Source organism: Pan paniscus, chromosome 9 (assembly GCF_029289425.2).
Source record: "Pan paniscus chromosome 9, NHGRI_mPanPan1-v2.0_pri, whole genome shotgun sequence".
Taxonomy (NCBI): Eukaryota; Metazoa; Chordata; class Mammalia; order Primates; family Hominidae; genus Pan; species Pan paniscus.
Window position 1 is genome coordinate 18,693,524 of NC_073258.2, and position 23,977 is coordinate 18,717,500.

Sequence of the window (23,977 nt, forward strand, 5' to 3'; positions counted from 1 at the left end):
GTCAAGACAGGGACATAGAAAAGCCCTGCATTATCTATACACTACCAGCCTCACACACAAAATTAGAATCTCAAGATTCAAAGGTCTTTAAAACTCCAATTGTTCAATCCCATCTAGCACTTGAATTCCCTGTGCAAGAGAAGATGGAATAATAAAATAGTTAACAAAGTACAGGCGCCCTGGGCAAGATTTTCCAGTTTAAATCTCAGCTTTTCCACCTCTCATCCATATAAGCTCAGACAAGTTAGTTAACTTCTTTTCGCCTTAACTTCCTTGTCTGCAAAATGGCAATAATAATAGTGCAGTAAAGAATTTATCTCAAAGAGTTGTGGGAATTAAATGAATTAATAAAAATAAAACACTTAGAACAGTGTCATTACATAGTAAGTGATCATTAAACGGTGGTGGTTACAATTTCCTTGACAAGTGACTATTTGGCCTCTCCCTAAACACTTTCACTAATAGAGGATTTAGCAGCTCCCAAAGTGGTCCATTCCATTTTTGGAGGGTTGTCCAAAATTCTTCTTTACAGAAATATGAAACATGTTCCAATCTATATTTCTATTCCATGGAAACATTCAGAATGGCAGTTATTCAATACATACTCACAGCTATTACAGTACCCTTCTATCCTCTCTTCATCTAGGGAAAATATCCCTTTTTCCTTCATTTCTTCTTCATAAAACACAGTTCGGCCAGTCTGAACATTCTCCTCTGAGTGTGTTCCAATTGTTTCTCTCTATATATCTCTTAAAGAGTGGTGCCCTAAACTCAATATACTCAGTACTGTCTGAACAACAAGAATTAAGACACTAAGAATTCCTTAGAGATGTCATGTTTTAAAGATTTCATGCCATGTAAGCAGAGCTTTAAGGCAGGCCTGATAGTGAATTTCCCAGCAATTAAATCAACATTCTATCAAGATTCAACTATTGGTCAGGCACAGTGGCTCATGCCTATAATCCCAGCACTTTGGGAGGCCGAGGCGGGCAAATCAGTTGAAGGCAGGAGTTCAAGACCAGCCTGGCCAACATGGTGAAACCCCGTCTCCACCAAAAATACAAAAAATTAGCCAGGCATGGTGGCACACACCTGTAATCCCAGCTACTCAGGAGAGGCTGAGGCAGGAGAATCACTTGAACCCAGAAGGCGGAGGTTCCAGTGAGTCGATATCAAGCCACTGCACTCCAGCCTGGGCGACAGAGCAAGACTCCATCTAAAACAAATAAACAAACAAAAACAACATTCAACTATTGACTGGTTCATGTGCCTACCAACTCTAGACAGTTATTTTCATCTGGCAATTCATTAGTACTCAAACTACCATATACATGATACTCAATCTAAACAATAGTAAGCTAAGTCAAATTGGCTATCCCAATTTTAACCTTGAAACCAAGAAAGTTAGAAGTGTCAAGAGGCTTAGTCATTGTAGTTCAAATCTTTCCTTTTTGAGCTGAGGAAATCGAAGTCAGGAGATATAAAGTGACTTCCCTAAGGTCACACAGCAAATTAGGGCAGAGATGAACACAGGCTTTCTAGGAGGTAACTTGTGTTCCCTCTAAGGCCCCCAGATAAAAAAAGAAAAAAAGGAACCCCTACCAAACAAAAAGAATGTCTTTTTGACAATTTATGGCATTGAGAAATAAAGGGAGTGATTATGCAGAAGTTGGAGATGTTGGACAAATTCTTACAGAGCACATTTCTATGCCTGGAGAGTCTCAAATGATTCCATAGAGCTCCTCTTAAGAGGTAACCACTTACTCTGGTGTCAGGTCAATCTTCCTCATGCTCTCCTCCTCTGCAGTTGTTTTCTTTTCATCCTCCTTTGAGTGACACCCATACTGTTTGTTGTTGTTTTTGTAATAAGCAAAGTAACTAGTGTGTTTTACATGAAAAGAAATAACTCATGGTATGCTCTTCATACCTCACAAATCCTAACATTAAAAAGTATCAGAGCCCAATCAAGGTTTGTCAAATCCATTTGTTCCTTAATAGAGACGCAACTCTGTTGACAGTTAAGTCCTTTCAAGGCCCAGTTTGCCTAAAGAAGAGAGTCAAGAGAACAGATTGCTTTATGTGTCATACATACTCAGGGCCACCCTGTGAGCTCAACAAACTCCTCTCTTCACTAGATCTTGTCCAGTAAAGCTCCTAAGTTCGAGGATTTCACTGAAAGAACCTTCAAATTTTCTTCTAATATGTTAAATTCATATGGTGGGCTACCAAGAAACTCTTTATAATTCAGAACATTTTAAATAACATCTCTAGCTCTCTTGTTTAAGTTCTTACAACTAGAACAAGTACAAAGAGACTAAAAATGATTCCTCAGAGGTTATGTTACTTATAAAACAATGATCTATCCATCCATGCATCCACCCATCTATCTCTACGTACATTTCCAGCAAAAGGGAAACGGGGCACAAAATGTCACCAATTTAACACAAGGCAGCAAATTAAAAGTCTAACTGCCATCAGGTCCTCACAATGTCTGGAAGCTGTGCATTCCTCTACCTGAATGCAACATACAACCTTGGACTGATGACACAACTACAATCACAGAGCCCATATTTTCTCTCTGGAAAGAAAAACTTTTCTCTGAATTTTTATTTTCCCCTCTTAACTTCCAAATATCCAAAAACATAGATTCATTCCTTGACCTACCGTGTCATCCAAGAGAACAGTAGCCAAAATGAGGGCCAAATTCTAACTTTACTGTTAATTTCAGAAAGCAAAAGAAATAAACTATAATCCAATTATATCTGAAATACATCAATGAGAGAACAAAAATGAGAGAATCATCTTTAGTAGAAGCATACCAGGTATGAAATAAATTAATATAACTGAAAGTCATATATTGAGTCTAAACTCAAGAGTAAAAGCTTTCTGAATTCGTTCATGGATTACATTAGTTTAATCCTGGCTAACTCAGTGCTTATGCAAAAAATTACTACTCACCACTAGAACTGACCAAAAATTGATAAATAAAAGTAATTATCATATAAATATTTGAATTATTCATTTCTCAGCAAAAGAATTTCTTCTATTATACCACCATAATCTATCTGTGCTTGAATGAGGGCACACTTCCTCTCAGAATTTTGAGACATTTGAGAATATTGTTTTCTGAGTACTCTCAGTACACTGGGAGTAGAAACAAATCAGAGTTAAATTATAATGAAAGCAAAAGTTTACCAAATAATTTCCAATCATTTTATTAAATAAGATTTTCTATTTTCCAGGGTGCTAATGAAATATAAAGAAGATAAATGAAATGCATAAATATTCATTTCTAATTTCAACCTGATTGTAAAATTTTATTAGCAAAGGTTTGTAATTTATACTTTGGAATTTAGAATGTGGTTTACACAGATATATTATTGAACTCAATTTGCATCACCTAAAAAACAATGCCTAGGGGTCGAGAGAATGTAGTAAAGGTTAATATCATAAAAAATAAATATGTCATCACATTGAAAGCTGTATTAACAAAAGTAATAATAGCTTGAAGTTGCTCTTCTTTTAAAAGGTTATGCTTCTCCTGGAAAGCAAGGAAACTTTTCTGCAGAGGACAATCAAACAGTGGAATAATTTTAGTATCAAGGTAATTAATACATATTCATTATAGGTGTTCAAGAAAGATTAGATATATTTGTGGAGGGAACAGAGTAGGGTCTTTCCTGCTTCATGCAGGTGGTTTGACTGAATAACGAGAGACAGCCCTTTCAACCTCATCTTCAAACAAATGATGCAAGTAGGATTCATTATATTAAAGTTGGCTTTATGGAAAGCAACCCTTTCCAAATTAAAGAAGGTAGGTCTCAAGGTGTGCAGACACAATCCTGGGTTCCTCCTCCCAAAGTAATATGCTGCGTATCACAGTTGTCACCATCTTATTCCTGCTGATCTAGAAGGACTTTGAGATTAATATTTCATTCTAATCACAATAAGTTCAAATTAGTCATATAAACAACTGCACGCTATACAATATAAACATTATTTTCTACATGTTGCTTGGAAGCATTATGAAAAAATGTGCAGATTTTATTGTTCCAGTTATCATATTTCATTATAGTGATGTACCCAGAGGCTAGGCAAGAAAAAATTTTAAGAAGGATTTCTGTACAAGAAAATATATATTAATCAGAACCACCTATAGACTGAAACATGCTCATAGAGTTCTGCTTTAATCAGGAAATTATTAGTGTCCCGAGATTAGCTTCCATTGATTAACCCTGACCAACTTTAATAAAAGGTTTATTTTTTAAAAAAAAGCTACATTCAAATGACATTTGAATCCATTAAGAAAGATAAAAGCTGAGTAGAACAGTCCTGCTCAATCAGACTCACTAGACTAGATTCACGCTAGACTAGATTATACTAGATTTTTTATTAGTAACCAAGTCTTACTTTAAATAATTATCAAAAAGCTACTTTTCCTATGTGTGTAAATGTTATAGACTCTAAGCTACACTTTGGTCGTATAGAAGTATTTGCATAGGGATAGTTGACAGGAAAAGTCAAACCACAGGAGCAGCCCTGGCATTACTATGAGGTATACACTAGCAGTACATAGGTAAAGTAAATGAAAACAAAATATCCATCAAACTGAGGCAAACATAAAACTGAGGCAAATTAGGAGAACGTTGGCTGACTCCAAGAAAAGATAATCCTTTTGAACATGCAGTAATGTTGCAAATTGTGAGTGTCAGTGATAGAGTTCATTAAGGGGTTCATGTTATAGTCAGTGCACTACAAACCCTAGTCATTGGATCTTATACAGACTTAATGATTAAAATAAAAATAAACATGACATGTGACATCTCCTTAAAGACATTCTGAATACACAACTTCACTGAAAAAAAAAGATACTAATGTCCGATTTTCGTTGATCTGTCAAAATACAAAAGAAATGCAAAAAGTCTTTGCACAGATGTAGCAAAGTACTGGATTTTTATATTTTGACAGGTGCTCAATACGCAGCCCACATAATCACATGTTAATGACTGGAGTGTGTTAATCAGCATGCATACCTGATTCCTTCTTGCCCAAGGGGGAAAAAAGCCAACTATTCCAGAGCATGTTAATGTCTCTACTTTTTTTTTTTTTTTTTGAGATGGAGTCTTGCTCTGTCGCCCAGGCTGGAGTGCAGTGGCACAATGTTGGCTCACTGCAACCTCCATCTCCCAGGTTCAAGCGATTCTCCTGCTTCAGCCTTCTGAGTAGCTGGGACCACAGGCACGCACCACCACGTCTGGCTAATTTTTGTATTTTTAGTAGAGATGGGGTTTCACCATGTTGGCCAAGCTGGTCTCAAACTCCTGACCTCAAGTGATCCACCTGCCTTAGCCTCCCAAAGTGCTCGGATTACAGGTATGAGCCACCACGCCTAGCCTAATGTCTCTACTTTTGATGAAGATTTTAATAATATGCTAGGTAAGAAAGAAAATTTTTCCAAAAATTATCCTTAGAAAGGCATATTATATAATTAAGAATCATGAAAAAAATTTATATTTCCATAAACATCGAGATACTTCCAAGTATCATACCAGTAACCCTTTGTTTAATTTAAACAATTTAGATTTGGGGAACTTTTAAAAATACATACTTTTTCTAAAGGACAGTGCACATTATCAGGGTGTAAAAATATAAAGGAAATCAATGTGTCAACACTAGACAACATTTGCTGTCTATTTCACTACCCACAGCAAGAGCTTTGCCAGATTCCATGCAATAAAATGTTTTATTTTTTAGTTCAAATACTAAATAAATTTCTGTCATTAAATTTCTGAAACAGGTTGAAAAAGAGATAGTACCGTATGCAAATATAGTTTCAAAGTTACAGGAACTGGGAAATCTCCCATGAGTCTTCCTAGAAAATACTATTCAGTGATTCAAGGTAAGGATGGCCATTTTCACCTGTTAACAGAAATCTAGGCTTGAACTTTACTAAAACTGAATGAATTTCCAAAATCCAAAAATGAGAGAAGTAGTAACTAAATGTCTCAAGAAGTCTAAACCTTACAGGTTTATGGACTTTTTTCCAGTGCTTCATAGGCCAATCAGGTATCACAAAGGTGTACATAAATCTTACCTTAGGAGTTATGACTATGACTATACACTAGTTAGAACCAAGTGAACGAGTGGGTTTCACTACACTTTCTAAAGTACAGTCTCAATAAAAGTGGGGAAATAAATTTCATTTTGGTGCTGCCTACTATCTTAAATGACAAAATCTTACAAAAAACTGGCAACAATTCAAGTTTTTAAAATCTTCTCTAAAATAACAAGATTAGAAATCTTCTCAAAGTCTGTCACAACAGCATGACTGAAGATTAGATCCTCACTAAAAATTCCTGGATTGTTATCATGTAATGACAATAGCTCCATTCCCAGAAATGGTACAAAGTCCACACCAGCAATTTTATGACTCCAAGTGAAAAACACAAAACACTCCAGAGTTGATTAGTAACTTCATGAGACTGAAAGCTAGAGAAGCAGAGAGTAGAAATTGTTTGCAAGCAAGAAGGTGTTTTCCCCAATAGTTATTTATTAAATATCTCAGCATGCCTACCATTATTTTCATTCAATTACAACAAAGGGCATTATTGACATCTTTTATTTAAGGTGGAAACTTATTTTAAAACTTTTCTAGAAGATAAAAACTCCCCTGGAGGAATTTAAGTAGGTCTCTAAAATAAGAAGTTCAGATATTCTGGGGCTGATAGTCCACTATGGTTATTTCTACCTACTTAGACTAGTAGTTAAAAGCCACATGTATATTTTTGCCAAAATGTGTACCAATATAAGAATGTGTGTAAGTGTACACATGTACATAAGTTCCCACTTACAATCATCACATTTTGTATCTCATAAGAGTGTTGGTGCCTTACCCACATCTCCATGGCCTACCACAGAAGCCACCTACTAAGAGTTGCTTCTTAGGCAAAGAGCTTGTCTCTCGCCTGGGCCCATTCTCTGGCCGAGAGCATTTCTACTCGCTTCCCTCCTCTCCTTGGTCTCACCAATGTCATTTCTTGTCATTCTTGACTATGTTTCTGCCCACATGTACATTACTTAAAATGTTGTCTCCACCCTTTGTGTAAATTTTGTCTTCTTCAGAATCTCTGAGAACTCTTCAATGAATAACCTCCCTAACTGTTCACTCTTCCGCTTATCATCAAACTCTCACCTGCACTACTGCAATGGTTTCCTAATCAGTGTCCCTGTTTCTGATGTTCTCTCTCACAGTCCACTCTCTACACAGCAGGCAATGTGATCTTTTAAAAACATAAATCAAATCATGTTACTCCCTTGCTTAAAATTTTCCAGTGGCTTCTACTTACACTTGAAAGAAAGTTTAAACACTTCCCTGTAGCCTATGAGACTCCATAATATCTGTAATCTGCCAGCCTCCCTGATTTCATTTCATACCATTCTCTGCCTCACCAGCCACTCTGTTGTTTTCTGTTTCTCAAACATACAAACTACAAGACTTTTGTACTTATTATACACTCTGACTGGGTGTCTTCCCCAAATCTTTGCACAGTGATTCTTTTTATTCCAATTTCAGCTCAAATGTCACCTCCTCAAAAATAACTTCCCCAGTCTTTTTAAAGCAGTAATTCTCTATCACATGTTCTTACTTTTCTTCATAGTACTTATCATTGACTAAAATTGTCTCACTCTATAAGACTTCTTTATTGTCTGCCATACTACTAGACTCTAAGTTCTATGATAACAGGGATCTTAACTACATTATTCACAAGTTAGTCCTTGTTCCTGGAACTTTAGTAGGTACTATACACTCAGGTATCCAGTGATGATAATAACTCCTTTCTAAATTATACTCTAAAGCAAAAGAAAAAAAAGTAAGGAAGGGAAGGCTCAAAATAACATGTACGTTGCAATTTATCTGTTTGATACAAGTAGCTATACATAATTTGCACCAAAAAATTGTATGTAGTCTGCAGACAAGATCACCAACAATATATAAGTTTATCTGTCCTTTCTACAGTTGCAATCTAGCAGATAATCATTACACACAATATCATATACAGGTCATGAAACATTATCACAAAAATATTCCTCTCCATGCTTATTAACATCAAAAATAATAATATGCTGTACATTTTTCCATGAAAAAAATAATGTGAATGTATTCCAGCCTAATGAGTCAGTCCTAATGAGAACAAAAGCACATTTTAGTGGATAGTGTCAACATTCCTCTGCAAAAAAGGTATTGGCACACTGGGTGCCATGATGAAAGTGGTAGCAGTTGTGGATAGAGGATAGTGAATCTTATTTACATTAACTTTCCAACCTTCAAATGGCTCTCACTAATTAACATAGCACATTAAATTTATAATTCAACAATTTGGTGTGTATAAATAGGTAATTATGATTAAAATCAGAATCTAAAACTTTTTATCTCAAACTGGTCCTTGAAATCCTATTTCTAAAATTTCTATTCTCCTTCTTTGCTTATGCCATTACAAATTATTTTTCTTGTTTGAACCTATGTGGTCTCATATTTTGTTGCAGTGTCACCTCAAAATAATCAGAATTTTCACATTTAAAGATTTTTTTTCTAATCAGGAAGTGGGAATTAGTAGAGCTTCTTTGCTTTGTCTTCACCTTCTCTGACAGAAAACTTCCTCTGTGGTCATGACATTTCAAAGTAAAACCCTTCCTGAACCCAAGAGATAAGAAACTTTTAGGGCTTGTTTCTAACAGTTCATGAATGAGGGCCATGAGGACCATTACAGAAAGTAAATAACAATGGAAACTGTATAAGTGCTAAAAAAATTATTGTTATTTTTTAGATTTTCTTTTAAGTTTTATTTCTTCACAACTATTTTTTGTGACTCTAAGTACAGAATATGATCCATTAAAAAACTACAAGTTTTACTTGATTTCATAAACATGTTTTTGACTTCATATTTATTTTAAAGTAGAATGAGGTAAAATGTTTATTAAATTTTATATTAGCAGAGTCCTCCCACTCCAACACACACTCACACATACACACACACAGTATATGTAGGTTTGCAGGTCTGCCCAGAAACTTAAAATCCTTCTATTGTTTTTTTTCCTGTAAGTGTTATGGTACTTACAGTATAAGTCATTACAGGTCTGATATTACAGTTGTTACAAAATATTGAATCTATCCAGTGAAAAAGAAGCACAAAGGGAATTTCCAAATGCAGCTGCTATTTCCCATTTGTTAAATCCTTTTATTACACCATATAAGTACACAGCTGGGAAATACTATAGAGTGGGAGTTTAAACAAAATATTTTGGCTTCTAGTCATTCGGAATACACAAAGGCTCCAGTGGAAAGCAATGTTTGATAGCAAAAGAAAGTGAAAGTTTGAAAACATGTCTAGCAAGTATGATTTCTTTTACATTAATATTTAACTTATTTGTACCATTAAACTATTTTATACTATCATAAACCACATTCAATATAAATTTGGTAAGAAAATTATTAATATATATTTTAAGACAAAATTTTAGATCATAAAAGTTTGATAATAACCCACCAAAGTAACTTGGCACTTATCAAGATACAAACAAAATTTTTCTAGGAAAAATAAGTATAGTGTTCTCAAAGAAATAAAATTTGAACTGTATTATTTCTTCTTCTACCCATATTTTCCAGTCCAGTTATTTTTATTTGTCTATGACTAGATTTGGCATAAAAGCCAAAATATATCTTAAACCCATCCTTTCTCTCTAGCCACTCTTCCTTTACACTAATCCAAGCCATTCATCTCTCACCTAGACTTCTGAAATAGACTCCCAGTGGGTCCTCCTTCTTTCACTCTTGTCTCTCTCCCATCCATTCATTATACCACAGCCAGAATTTATCTGTTTGAAATGTTTTTGAATGCTTCAAACGTTTTCCATTGAACTTAGATCAAATCTCACATCCATAATGTTATCTCCAAGGTCCTGTTTGATATAGCCCCTACCAATCTCTCCAACTATATCTTATCCTATATTGCATCCTTCATCATAACTCTCCAGCGATGAAGGCCATCTTTTACTTTCTGAAATTAAGCAGTAACTTTCTCACTTCAAATACTTCATACATGCTCTTCCCTCTGCAGTTTTACTCTTTGTTCCACTCTACCTGGTTAGTTCTTACCATCCTTGGCTCAGTGAGGGCATTCCTAATCATCTATTCTAAATTAGGTTTGCCCCATTATGTTCTCACATAGCATTCTGTTCTTTCTCCTCACACATAGCAAACATCACATTTTAATTATATATTTGTGTATATATTTATTTAATTTCTATTCCCTCTCCCAGACTATAAACTCCATGAAGGCATGCATCATGTCTGCTTTGTTCACCACTATATAGTCAGCACCTAATAGAATGCTTGGCACATAGATGGTACTCAATAAATATTTGTTTAAATAAAAATGAAACATCGCTCCATTATCTTGCCAATACGCAAGTGGCAGTGACTGGATATCTATTTCACCTTGGAGGTGTTAAAATGAACAACTTAAGTTCAATCAGAAAAACAGACTTGCTTTATTACCTTCTTCCTACTCAAGAAAAATAAATCTTCCAGTGGATCAAATTGTACAATTTTGATCCCTTTCAAAACTAAAATTAGTCTAGAAAATACCTTTCAATCCTCTGCTTCGCACCTACTGTTTCAGAGCATTGACTGTGTCTGCAAAATCATCTGAAAAAGAAAAATGTCTGCCTTCATAAATTATTGAATTAAGTCTCTGAGACATTAAGCATCAAATAAGAATTTAAATATGTGTTATTAGTAGTAAAGGCATTGTAAATATTACCTTATTTTTGTTAAGAAATAAAAATTTTCTCAGTGCCTACTTAAAATAATTTTCATTAACTTAATTTTTGTTAGCCAAAAATTAAGAAATGCAAAATGGGGTTTAAAACTTCTAATCTAATAAAATATATTAACATTTTAATCTCTTCTAGATGCTAAAAAAATTGAATATTTTTGCTTTGAACTAGATAATTAATGTCACTGACTATGGTTTCTGTTCTGATGGTTAGAGATGGAATTTAACATGGGAAAGCTGGCTAATACACTGCATGTATTTGATGTGGTTTCTACTTTTTGAGAAAACTCCTGTAGTCTGATTGACTTATTCTCACGAGGTTTGCATGCCCTTTTGAAATTAATATATAAGCACATAAGTGAGAAAAGCTTTATTATAAGTCAAGAATGACCATTAAAAGTGATAAATACCTGCATTTTCTCATTGAAGGTGTATTCAACATATGACCTCATTCACACAGACCTATTTGCTTAAATTTTTCAATATTAATACATAAGCATACTTTATTTGCTCATACCTATTTTATGATATTACCAAGTTAACACCTTAAATTCATGGATTCATAGAATAAGATAACCAATCCCCCCACAAAAATCAATCGATAAAATATATTACTGGCACATTGACCTAATAATAAACGTATATACACTAAATCACAAACCATTTTTCAAGTTTTTCCAGTTATTAGTATCTTAGTAATATGTACCTGGTAGTTGTTTCATGATCTACACAAAAATAACTCTAAGGTCATCTATTTCCCTAAAATATCTATTTATAATGAGGACATTCTAAGGAATGCATTTAGTGGCAGTGGTCAGATTTTAAAGGCTCACCATTCTTTGCTGAGATGACAGAACGCTGTCCCAGTCAGCATCTTGTTGAATGGTATTGACAAGTGTTGGTAGCTCCTCAGAGTGAGGTTTGTTGTGCATTATGGGGTGCAGAGGCAGATGGGAGGCCACATGTTGATCACTGCCCTCTTCCTTTTCCCTTGAGGTTAAATCCTGGGTCATTGCATCCTCTCCATCAGCTGCACAGGCAAATGGAGAGGTGGCTTGCTTGGAAGACATTCTTCTGCAGAAAAAAAACAGAATGGATTAAAAATGGCTGTCAATAACAAAACATAAACCAATCCTTGCATTTGGCTAGTTCAGGAAAGAAGGAAAGTTATTTAACTTTAGAGATATTTGTGGTCCACTCTAAAGCCCTGAAAAAGAACTCCTGGCTTATGTGTCCTTCTTTCCCTCTTTGCTTTTAACTCAGCAAACCTCTTCCCAGTAATTACTGCATATTTTCTCTCTTACAATCCATTAATGATTTTTTTACAGAGTAAGTTTTCATAATGGACAGGGTGTGTATGTGTATATTTTTCCTCCTAGTTTTCTTAACTAGATTATAAGCTTCTTGAAAGTATTTAGGGTGATAGTTAGCAATGGAAAAAAATGAATCAATGAACTGGCAAATGAGTCAGTTTGCAAGATGATTTGAAAGCACAATTATCCAACTTTCTCCTATGGTTTATGTAGGAGCAAAAGAAGGGGGATATGTAGGAAAATATAATCAGCAGAGTAAATAATTCATAATTAAAGTCCTAAACAAATCTGATCCTGACTTCTTTGTTTACACTTTGCATTATTAGGGCTGGGCCTAACACTACTTAGTGCCATCTAAAGCTTTTTAAAAGACCTTTGAAATGAGTCAATTGTTGTAACTTAACTTTTAAGTGACATATTGATTGAGTGGCTGATAGATTAGTTTTAGGGCAATTTTGTAGCATTTGAATTAAGTATCTGAAATAGCTATACCTCTATTTTATATTAGGAAGTACATACAAGATTCGAAGCATTTACCATGAAAATAGTAAAATGCCTACTGTGCATAATATTTAAAACCTCCAAATACAATACTGAACATTCATTTATATGCCCACAAATAAACATCGACTACACTCTACATGACAACGTCTCCATTCTGTGCTCTCATATAAAATCAGAAAACCATGATTATTAAATAGAATTTCAAAATGTTTAGAATATCATTTTATTAAGATGAATTTCTTGGCAAAATGGTTAGAAAATAAAACCACTGAAAGTGTATAACTTAACAGAAGAGGGAATTGAGCATTTTTAAAAAAACTTTACATTGTTTTTAGTTTATTACATCTTTAGCTCTAAAACTGCTGTGTAATGAAAGGAATAAAATCTCCACCTTAATTGCTATTTAACATTAATTGATTTCATACCATTTTTTAAAAAATGCACAAATCAGTTAACATAGGAAACCACATGAGCATTTTTCAAATTAGCAAATCATTAACTTGCTAGTACTGTTTCTACAGACAAATAAATACTGATTAAAGGGTCTAGAAATCTGAGATTAACAGTTAAATTTACAAATCTGTCACACGCTTTCATGAATATTGCAGTGAAGGAAATATCAAGTGCAAAGAAAAATAATTAAGTTAATTCCAATTTAAACAGTAGTTTTTATGTAGCAGCCCATGTTTCACATAGGATTTAACAGCTAATGCTAAATTTCTCACAATTAATGAGGGGGCTCAGATTTAGTATCCTACAGTGAAAAAAATTAATATAAGATCAGCTAATCTAATTATGCACAGTTCAAAATAAAAGTATTACAGGCTTTTGAAGTGCTTTGAAACATACTAAAATGCTGATACCAATTTATAATAATCATTCTACAAATAACAAAAATTGTATCTATTAAATTTGATACTAGAAAATAAAATGGGGGAAAGGGAATGCAAAAGAATGCCTATAATTTCTTTGAGAAGAAATGAATTAAATGTTCTAAAGAGTGCTATATCAATAAATCAGATATATTCTTGATCAATTTATATCAATAATAACAAATTAACAAACATATACACAATTATGAAAAATGGTAGCCAATGGATGCTTCTTAGTATAAGAGAATTGCTGTATGGCTTACTTTACCGGCCCCATAACTACTATTAGTAAAACCAGGCAAATTACAATTGTTCTGCAAGTTTATCAAGAGCTTGCCACAAACAAGGGTGATTTCCTATTTCAGATACTGACAATATCAATAATCATTCACATTAAAAACAAAAGAATGAATGTACTTCTGCTTTTTAAAATAGTTAAATACAATTGAAAGTCATGATCCAAAAATTAGAGTGACTTTAGTTCCCTCAACAAACATCCTCTTATTATAAAGTGAATTGGCTCCTTCCAATAGCAATGTCTATGACTGTTGCTTTAGTTTAAATTAATCATGACAAAACTCAAAATGAAAACAGTCTCTTAAGAATAATTTCAACTATAAACTGCACCAGTGAACAATAGTGCACAATCCTAATTAAATACAACTCTGCAGCTGTAAAAATAGACTAAATCTATGAGTTGAGTTTAAAGGATGGTTTGTTAGAATGTTTTCTTAAGGAAGGCTGGGTCCTCAGTCTTAATCAGCCAATAAATTATTTCCTGCAATTACATTAAATAGAAAATTATCTTCAAATGGGGAGTGTTAATTGAAAATCAAAATTCAGAGGGAAGTTTAGAAATTACACGCTGAATACAATTAGTGAGGAAAGGCTTCACCTCTACTTCATCAACAGTCTTCTGGTGATTCCTCCAGTGGCCATTCCGGAATGCTACCTATTTATAACATCTCACAATTTGTCTTTTATTTTGCATCTACAAATACATATGTGTATCAAGGTTGCAAATAAAACACAAGCTGCCAAAAAAAGCAATATTAAATCTGAGTGTTCATTCTCAGTTCACACTATTGTTAGAGGAAAAGGAGACAGGGGAGGTAGGACAACAATGGTTAACAATCAAGAAAAACACACTCAGTTTTGAAATCCCTTTCCTTAGCAAAGGAATTAACATTTTTTGTTCCAAAAATACTTTTCCAAATCATATAATTTCTTGTTTTTACTTTATTATAGTTCTCAAATGCATTGCTAGTGGTGAAAAAGATGGGTTTTGTTTTTAGCAAGGTATTTCCTTGAGCATTTCCTTTTGGTAGAATTGTTGGGATTTTTTTGTTTACATCTTTTTTTTACATTTGGTCTTGTTGATTTTTGTTTTGGGTGGCAGTTTTGAGTTTTGTTATAAAATGTGCACAAATTGGTTTTAATGCAGTTTATTAAATAAACTTTAGATTTGCTGATTATTAGATCTGATTCACTGATTTTTTGCATAAATATTTTATTAAATAATCCTGATGACATCTCATTCATTTCTTTAGCTTTCCCCTTTAAAACATTTTACTCAACCAACCAAACTGTATTCTAGAAGCTTCAATGGCACTTGACTTTTGGTAATGCCTTTACTATAACCACTGTACCATAGTTACTCTCATTTAGAAACTCATAAATCAAATATACCCATGTTTCAGTGTTTTAAAATGTCATGTGGAATGCTTACATTTATTTTAATGCTCAGTCAGTAATTTTCCATTGCAAAAATTTTCATCCCCAACATATTAAAACAGCACCTTACTTTAGCTGCTGCCTTATATAACTAATAAGTAAAAGAAAATCAAAATCCTTGTGGAAATGGTCAATTTCGATGTGACTTTACTTTGTTTTATTTTTGCACTATTATAACTTAAAAATCATTCAAATGAATTGTTTTTTTAATTTGTATTAAAAAAAAAAATCTCCCTAGTTATACCCCCTGAAAACAGGGGTTTATAATGGAAGTGCTGACACAACCCTAACTAAAGCAGCGCAAATGTTGCCGCTATAATACACAAAATCAAGTTCTATTATTCTAAACTATCCTCGCTCATGGGATTTTTCTTTACTGTGCTCCCAGCCAAACTGCTGAAGCATGAAAAATTTAAATGCAATCAAATGCGCCCAATTCTACTTTACTAGAACAAGTGTCTACAGTGGTACAATCTTAAAAGGAGATGCAACAGATTTGTTTGGTGTTTTTTTTAACTGTTTATTTATAATACAGTGCATTGGAGATAAAATAAAAGAGGAAATTACACTCACATGGTACCAGTGTATTGACTACACAGAGTACATTATAATCAGAGAGAAAAACTACATTGTCAACTTATCACATTGGTTAAACAAGATGGTTTTCTGGGGCATAACTATTATCAAGTAAAACCTTCAAAGAGAATTATATCTTTGGGACACATAAAACTAAATTCCCATCATATGTTGCCTGAGTTTGAAATGTCTCTGCCCAACAATCAAGTGAACTCCCAGGATGCCAGGCCATTGGGAAGAACTTCGGGCTTAGGACTTTTGGAAATGAGATTGCTGGAGATAAAGCCTCCAGTTACTGAGAATGTTCTCTAGGAAGTCAGTTCGAACACCTCTAGAAAAGTCATAATTATTTTACTCCAAAACACCAGTACAAAGTCTGAATGTTTGGCCTACTACAAACTTACTCAGACAGTAAATTTATTTTCTGTTCTGCAACAATAAATCAAAATTAGTTGGCCCAAGACTTTATAAAATGATGAGAATGCTGGATACGTGCACATTAAGTCCTCTATCTCAGAATATCATATTTTCTAGAACTTTTCTGATTTGACATTATTCTTTAAAAACAGTTATTTTTATGTGTTTAAAGTCAGGATTATTTTTAAACAACTTCAAACTTTTAAACTTTCTCATAAGGCATAATCACTCAAAATTACATTTTTTTAATTATAGCTTGAAAAGTATCCATCTTTCAAAACTGTCATTTGAAGCTTACATAATTATCAAAAAGAGCCACTGAATTCATCATAGCAATATATTTAACTGAATTTTTGAAAATATTTCCATTATTTTTATGATTATTATCAAATGGCATTCACTTTCCAGGTGTGTTACATTTATTCAAAAGAAGTCCTGTTTTTAACATAAAGCAACATTTTAAGAGTTGTTCTACTTATTCAAAAAAATTAAAACTTCAGGCCAACATTCCCATTTATTTTTGCAGCTCAGCCCCAGGCTACCAAGGTAGACTTATTTCAGTCAGATAATTCACTGTTAATATAATGCTGTACTTAAGCTGATATTGAGAAATAAACAACTAATTTTCCAAAAATATATCACAGTGCCTCTCATCTTAAGGAACATGAGTAACAGATATGTTTAGTTGCCAAAATGCACAATACCCAGGAACCTCTACAAAGGACACCAGTCCACCCAGCCTAGGGCAAAGAATGATTTTAAAACCCTCTTCTTCTATCTCTAATTTCCACATTCAAGGATCTTGGGGAAGGGAGGATGGCATGGTACACCCTAATTCTAGACATTAAAATGAAGACATTCCTTTTAAAACATTCCTCAATTCATTCCAGTAAAGTCGGAAGGTGCTTACTAATTATTTGTATTACTTTATACAACACCACCACCTCCTCTCCCCCAATCCACCTCCAAACTTCCCTCTGCTTCTGCCAGATTTTTCTATTTCTTCCATTAAGTAATTAAGAAAATTCAGGTGAAAAGAAGGTAACTGTTTTCAGAATTACCTTGGAAAGTTATAAACCTATCTTCTAGAGTTTGTAGCAGCACTTTCAGAACAGATATGGTAACACATGAGGACAATAACTATTAGAAGAAAACTCGCTGATTAGAATTAGCTGTCAAATCAATGGAGATGAGGTAAATGAAATACATTTGAAGCCCTTGAAGTGTGTCTAAGAAAGTGCTTAAATTAATGGATTCTGACTTTTCTAAGGGTCCAATTTTTCACAGCAAAGCACCAAAATTGTCTCCAAAGGCCCTCTGAGCTTCTTACAAAACAAGAACTACCTGGAACAGATTCTTCTTAAGTCATCAAAGTTTGTGTTTCTAGAGTTTATATTTAGCTGACAATATTGCTGTCACTTTATGTAGCTTAAGACTGTTCTTTGGACTAGAGCTCATATGTCTTGGAATGCTTTGACTCATGAATTGTTTCTCCTGATAATGTTACATCACGTAACTACCTCTGTCTAATTGGTTAGTATCTGCTGGAAGAGACAGGCAGCCAGCCTAATGACTGGCCTGCTGACTGACTGCCTATGGAAAACCTATAATTATTAAGTGTCCCTGAGTATCTGGTTTCTTCCTGGGATCAAAACAACTTGACTTCATGTAACCTCTATCTATACTTTTTGCTTGATATAAATAATATGGTCTTCTCACAGCTTATCTACCAATAACTTTTTGGAATTTTTGCCTTGGAAAGCCAGGCCCAGATTTTATAAATAAATTCAGTGACTTAACAATAAGAGTAAAACCTAACAATGGCTACTATAAATATACACTAACTTAGAGGATTTTAATCTAGCACAATGACTTTATAGCTCAACGAAAGACCTCTGTGTGGCTGGAGTGAAAGAAAGCTGTCTAAAATAATAGCAGAATGAATTTATTTATGTAAGTTCACTTTGAATTTCCTCTTCATATAAAATGAGAACTACAATTTTTTAAGTGAATAAACAGACATCTCTCTGTCAGCGTGAAACTGGCCCATTAATATGGAAGCCCAAGTACAGGATATCTTATCCAATTATATTAATAAAAATCATAAACCAGAACAATAACTTCTCAGAGACAAAGTGTAGGAAATTGTCACTGTATACTTTTCCATCCTTAACTCGAATTTCCCTCTTCAATATTTCCAGAAAAAAAGAGAAAAATGAACATTGATACTTTAGATTGTTTCAAAATATGAAAATTCACACAAACACTGAACAAATTTATATAAAGAAGCTAACCTCTGAGGTTCTTCTTTAGCTAAATAAGGCAATTTACCAAGTCCACTCTTTCATGTGATGAAATAAGGTATAAATTTCAGGTTCCTATTCAAAGACAGACAAGAAGAAGAGAAAGAAGAGGGAGGGAGGAAGGGAGTGAGAGTAGAAAGGGAGGGGAAGAGGAGGGGGAAAAAGGGGAGAAGGTAAAAGGGGAGGAGAAAAACAACCATGGCTTTGCAGTTCATTTTCAGTTTGTCTACTTAATGAAAACCTCATTGTACAAGCCTGAAAATCATTTCCAGCAGGCAAAGTATTTCTGATTCAGCAGAGGTTACACAAGCATCAAAGCAGTTAAATATAGGTGCCAAGCTGCATTGCCAGGAGCTCTTAGTACTGTGAGTTAGTGTTACCTGACAGCTTAGTGAATATAAAATTACTTGTTTCTCCAATTGAAGACAATCAAATTGTCACCTTCCATTGTAATAATGCACAACTAGTGATCAGCAAAGTGCAAACATAATTACCATGAAGAAAACAAAAAATCAAATCTAAATTTTTCAACAGAGTAAACATATCTATCTTCTTCCCCAAAAAAGGAGTGCATTTTAATCCTGAAGGCTATGATGCAATCTTCATGTTATTTAATAATAAGATTTATTCATCTTAAATTAAATAAAAATGAAAAACAACAAGAAATACTAATTCATAAAAAGTGACTACAAATATTAATAAGAGCACTACAACTTTCCAGACATTTCCAAGCACAAAGACCTACAAATTATATCACTGCCATTTGAACCTATATCATTAAAGGGTATGTCAGCGCATTTTCCATTATAAAAACTTTGTTTTTAGAGATGTCTTTCTAGCCTAGCAACCTTCCTGAAGGTTGAAAAGGACAGGCAGGATCCAACTTCAAAAGCTTTTGTCTTAATTTTTCTTTAACAGAGAGGTACGCTTCGTTTTCGTCTTCTAAAGTAGCTTATATTTTTGATGTTGAAAATTCATCTCATGAAAGTGATTTAATATCTCTACACAAGTTTAGAAAAATAACCAAGCATAGGACACATATCCACAACTGTTTTTCAGACACTCAGCATCTAGAATTCTCATCAAAATTTGGTGACCATATTGGCTCACTACCAAAGTGATCTCAGTAACCTGAAGCTAAATTAATATTAAAGGACGGAAAATTTGACATGGTTCTCCCGCACTCCAAAGATTCCTAAGATACAAATTAAAATGAATATAATTAATATAGATAATGCTCCAAACAAACTGCATTTTAAAAGCTGTCTTAGAGAAGTGATTTTATTTCATAACTAACTCAAGATTTAAGACATTCAAATTATATCATTCCTTCTAATACAGCAAAAACTCTAATCATTCTCCAAATACTCTAAATATATGGGCTTTTTCCATCAATAATGTCATTTTTATCAGAAAATATGTCCTACAGCTAGGCCGGGTGAGGTGGCTCATGCCTGTAATCCCAGCACTTTGGGAAGCTAAGGCAGGTGGATCACTTGAGGTCAGGAGTTTGAGACCAGCCTGGCCAACAAGGTGAAACCCTGTCTCTACTAAAAATATGAAAATTAGCCACCCATGGCAGTGCGCGCCTGTAATCCCAGTTCTGCAGGAAGTTGAGGCAGGAGAATTGCTTGAACCTGGGAGGTTGCAGTGAGCCAAGAGCGTGCCATTGCACTCTAGCCTGGGTGACAGAGCAAGGCTCTGTCAAAAAAATAAATAAATAAATAAGAAGAGGAAAGAAAACAGAAGAAAGAGAAGGAGGGAGGGAGGGAGGAAGGAAGGAAGGAAGAAGGAAGGAAGGAAGGAAGGAAGGAAGGAAGGAAGGAAGGAAGGAAGGAAGGAAGGGAAGGAAGGGAAAGCAAGCAAGAAAGAAAATATTTCCTACAGCTAATGCCTGATATGCCTGACATTCCATTTTTACCATATGCCTGATATGCCATTTTACCAATATTTCCTACAGCTAATGCCTGATATTTCCATTTTAACCATTTCATTTTTGAAATATTTCCTATAGCTAATGCCTGATATGCCTAATATTCCATTCCAATTTTAGAAAAGATACTTCTGTTCTAAATAACATCATTTATGATCATTTAACACAAAAATAGACCAGTTTAGCAAAAAAGGGGGAGGCACTGACTACACCAGGGTGACAGTGAAATGAATTGAGGCTCATCAAGAGCATAGGCTCTCCTGAGCTTGAATCTTAGAATACAAATCCAGACATTAGAATAATGCTTTCATCTGGTATCTGTCTCAACTGGTGTTCCTCAGTCTTGCATTGTGTTCCTCTTTCTCCATTCCTCTATTTTATTATGAAGGAGTAGAGGAAAGAATGAGATGAAGACATTGGTTGAACATCGGTGGCTAAATCAGAAGGAAAACAAGGATAGCAAGCAACAGGAGAAAGGGGAAGTCCAGTCTCTAGATGCACGTTTTATTTTGATTTGAGATAAACTTAACATCATTAAGAGAAGTGTCTGGGTGTCAGAAATAAGACGGTTTTAGAAAAACATCTTTTTCCTTGCTCTTAGAACTTTCAAATAATATAATACAATTTTTTCCAAGAGACACTTCTTATAAGCTCAGCACAATAAAAACCTCCCAGGCAAAGGGGATTGCAATCAGTATTTCCTAAACTTCGATGATGAGTAATTTAATCAATTCCTGAAATTATACTCCTACAGAGTATTTATTCCAATATACTAAAATAAAAAGTATCAACAAGAGGAAGAAAAGGAAACTTCTTGTCAGAGAACGTCTTTCAGACCCTGGGAGATAAATGCTTACATAGCATAAGCTCATGGTAAATGGGTAAAAGGAGAACTCATTAAAATATTTTGATTAATTAAAAAACAAGTTAATTCTGTATATTTCATGAGGACAGGGATCGTCTGTCTTGTTCATTGCTGGATCCCCAGTGCCCAGCACAGTGCACAACACATCGTAGACAATCAATACTATGGGAAAGAGGGAGGAAAAGGCAGAGAGGGAGAGATAGGCAAATAGCTTATTGTTTTAAATTAAAGTGAATAGATAATCACAGAAAATACCACTCCATGTTAATACTGCCAACCTAAACATTATTATTTCTCTATACTGTTTTTATCAAGCATCTCATTAAGTCATAAGATTATTATATCCATATCCCCAACACTAAACTCTCTTATCGCCCAGAAATCCAACAGTCCTCAAATGACTGTTAAGTATTTATACCAAGATATGCTCTGCAATTTCATATTAAACACCTTAAAACTAGATTCATCACTATTTTCCTCAATACCTCCCCTCATTCATCCACACCCAGAAGAGTACCACTGTCAGAATCATCAAGGTTCAAAACATGAACACTCTATCCACCTCCTCATTTTTTTCCTTGCTTCTCAATGCCAGCCAGTCATGAAGCTCCATCAGCTATTCTTTAATGTTTCTTATGCTCATCTCTCTTACCATACTTATAATCACCTTAGCACAGGGCTTTTTCACACCTCATACCTAAACTCTTACAACAGACCCTAAACTACTTTCTCTATTTTAGTATCTCCTCCACCAAATCAATCTTAACTGCTACTCCCTTCATCAAGCCACTCTCCTGATCAAAAAACATCAGTGGCTCTCCCCCGATGACAAAATAAAGTCCAAACTCCTGACCCTGGCACTTGAGGCCCTCCATCCAGATACAACCAATCTTTATACATTTATCTTCACCAGTCAAACTTCACTTATTCTTGCCTCCTAGCCTTTGCTATGCCTGTCTCTCCCTATTTTCCTCACTTTCCTTTCTTAGTGTTAGGAAACCAACTGAGACTATTCCAGGTAACTATGATCTACCCCTCTTCTAAACACCTCTAATAAGATCTGTGAGAAATTACTTTTTATATCACTCATTCAACACTTAATGGATATTACCTCACATAATCTTTTAAAAATGTATAATATCATTATATTTTCTAAGTAACCCCAACCGCAATACAAACTTCTCAAGGGTGAGAACAAAATCCTAGCTTTCTCTGCATTCCCACAATACCTAGAACAATGTTTTGTGAAAAGAAACACTCAGTAAATACTTCCCAATTATTTAAATATTATTGAATTAATAGGCAGAAATAAATTTAGGGTATTATCTTCAACCAGAAAAAAGTAGCCATGAAAAAGGACTTAAAATAAACTGGTTTCTGGGGGTGTCTCCTCTTTGCACACACTCTGGACAATAAATTCATCTCATATTTTAAAAGTTCTGCATATTCCCTGGCAAAGAAAGCCTCCCAAAATAATCAATTTATGTTGTCAGAAACATAAAAAAAGATGGATAAATGAATGAACCAATGGACAGATGATGGATGGATGGATGGATGGATGGATGGATGGATGGATGGATGGATGGAAGGATGGATGGATGGAAGGATGGATGGATGGATGGATGGATGGATGGATGGATGGATGGAAGGATGGATGGATGGATGTTGAAGAGATGGTTGAAAAAATACATAGATAATTTTTACTAGATGCTTAGAAAGTACCAGGCAGGCACTGTGCTAAGCACTGCTACATGTATTATTTCATTTAGTTCTTAGAGCAACTCTAGAAGTTAAATAATGTCATTATCCCTGTTTACTGATAAGAAAGCCAAGGCACAAAACTGTTTATTAAAACAATAAAAAATGAAACCTTGCTTAAGGTCATACTTAGTAAATACAGAGGGCAAAATTTCAACTCAGGTTGGTCTAATGCCAGGGCAGATGCTATTAGAATTAAAAGTGTCTGAAATCTAAATTAAATAAATTATTAACTATTTTCAATTATTATCTGAATTATTCTTTACTAATTTATACCATTCCTGTAGAATTTTATTTTGAATATTCTGGTTAGATATTCTAAATACTCATTTAATCAGAGCTTAGTAAAAGGATTTGCTATCTTTTTCTTTTCTGTGTACTTCTAGAGTTTGAGATATGTAATTACTAGTTAACAACTTTAAAAAAGAGAAAGAAACATAGAGCAGGTAATTCTCTAACCAATCCATTTAACTCTCATTCTGGGCAATTTGACAACAAAATTGGTTGAGGAAGTAGTTAAAGCTACTGACACACAAGGCTGAGAGGTTCACTGTAGTTTTTATACAGTAATTTTCTAACAAATATTTGTTGGTTGTTAACTATCCATGCTTTTCCTAGCATGCTATTTCTGGTTAGCCTAGATGATCAACATTTAATTATATTCTTACACAGACAATTATGAAATAAAATAAGAATGTCACTGCCCGTTTATTTCAAGGCCCAGAGAAATATGAGATCCAATTTCTACCTTCCATCTCTGACCAGAGAAACCACACCAGCTATATCAGACAAAACTGGAGCTGCCTCACTACAAAAGTCGGTGTTGAGAACAGCCTTGAGAGAAAACAAGATGAGGAGCTTGAACAA

General features: G+C 34.3%; 1 protein-coding gene across 27 annotated transcripts in view; it reads right to left on the reverse strand.

The window, feature by feature from the left end:
• The window catches only part of SOX6 (SRY-box transcription factor 6), a 769,230-nt gene that overhangs the window by 361,140 nt on the left and 384,113 nt on the right, over positions 1 to 23,977 (reverse strand). For all 27 annotated transcript variants that reach the window (XM_057299104.2, XM_057299106.2, XM_055094176.2 and 24 more), the window contains one exon: positions 11,669 to 11,909. In XM_057299104.2, coding sequence (XP_057155087.1) covers positions 11,669 to 11,909 — 241 coding nt within the window. The remainder of the gene's footprint in view (positions 1 to 11,668; positions 11,910 to 23,977) is intronic.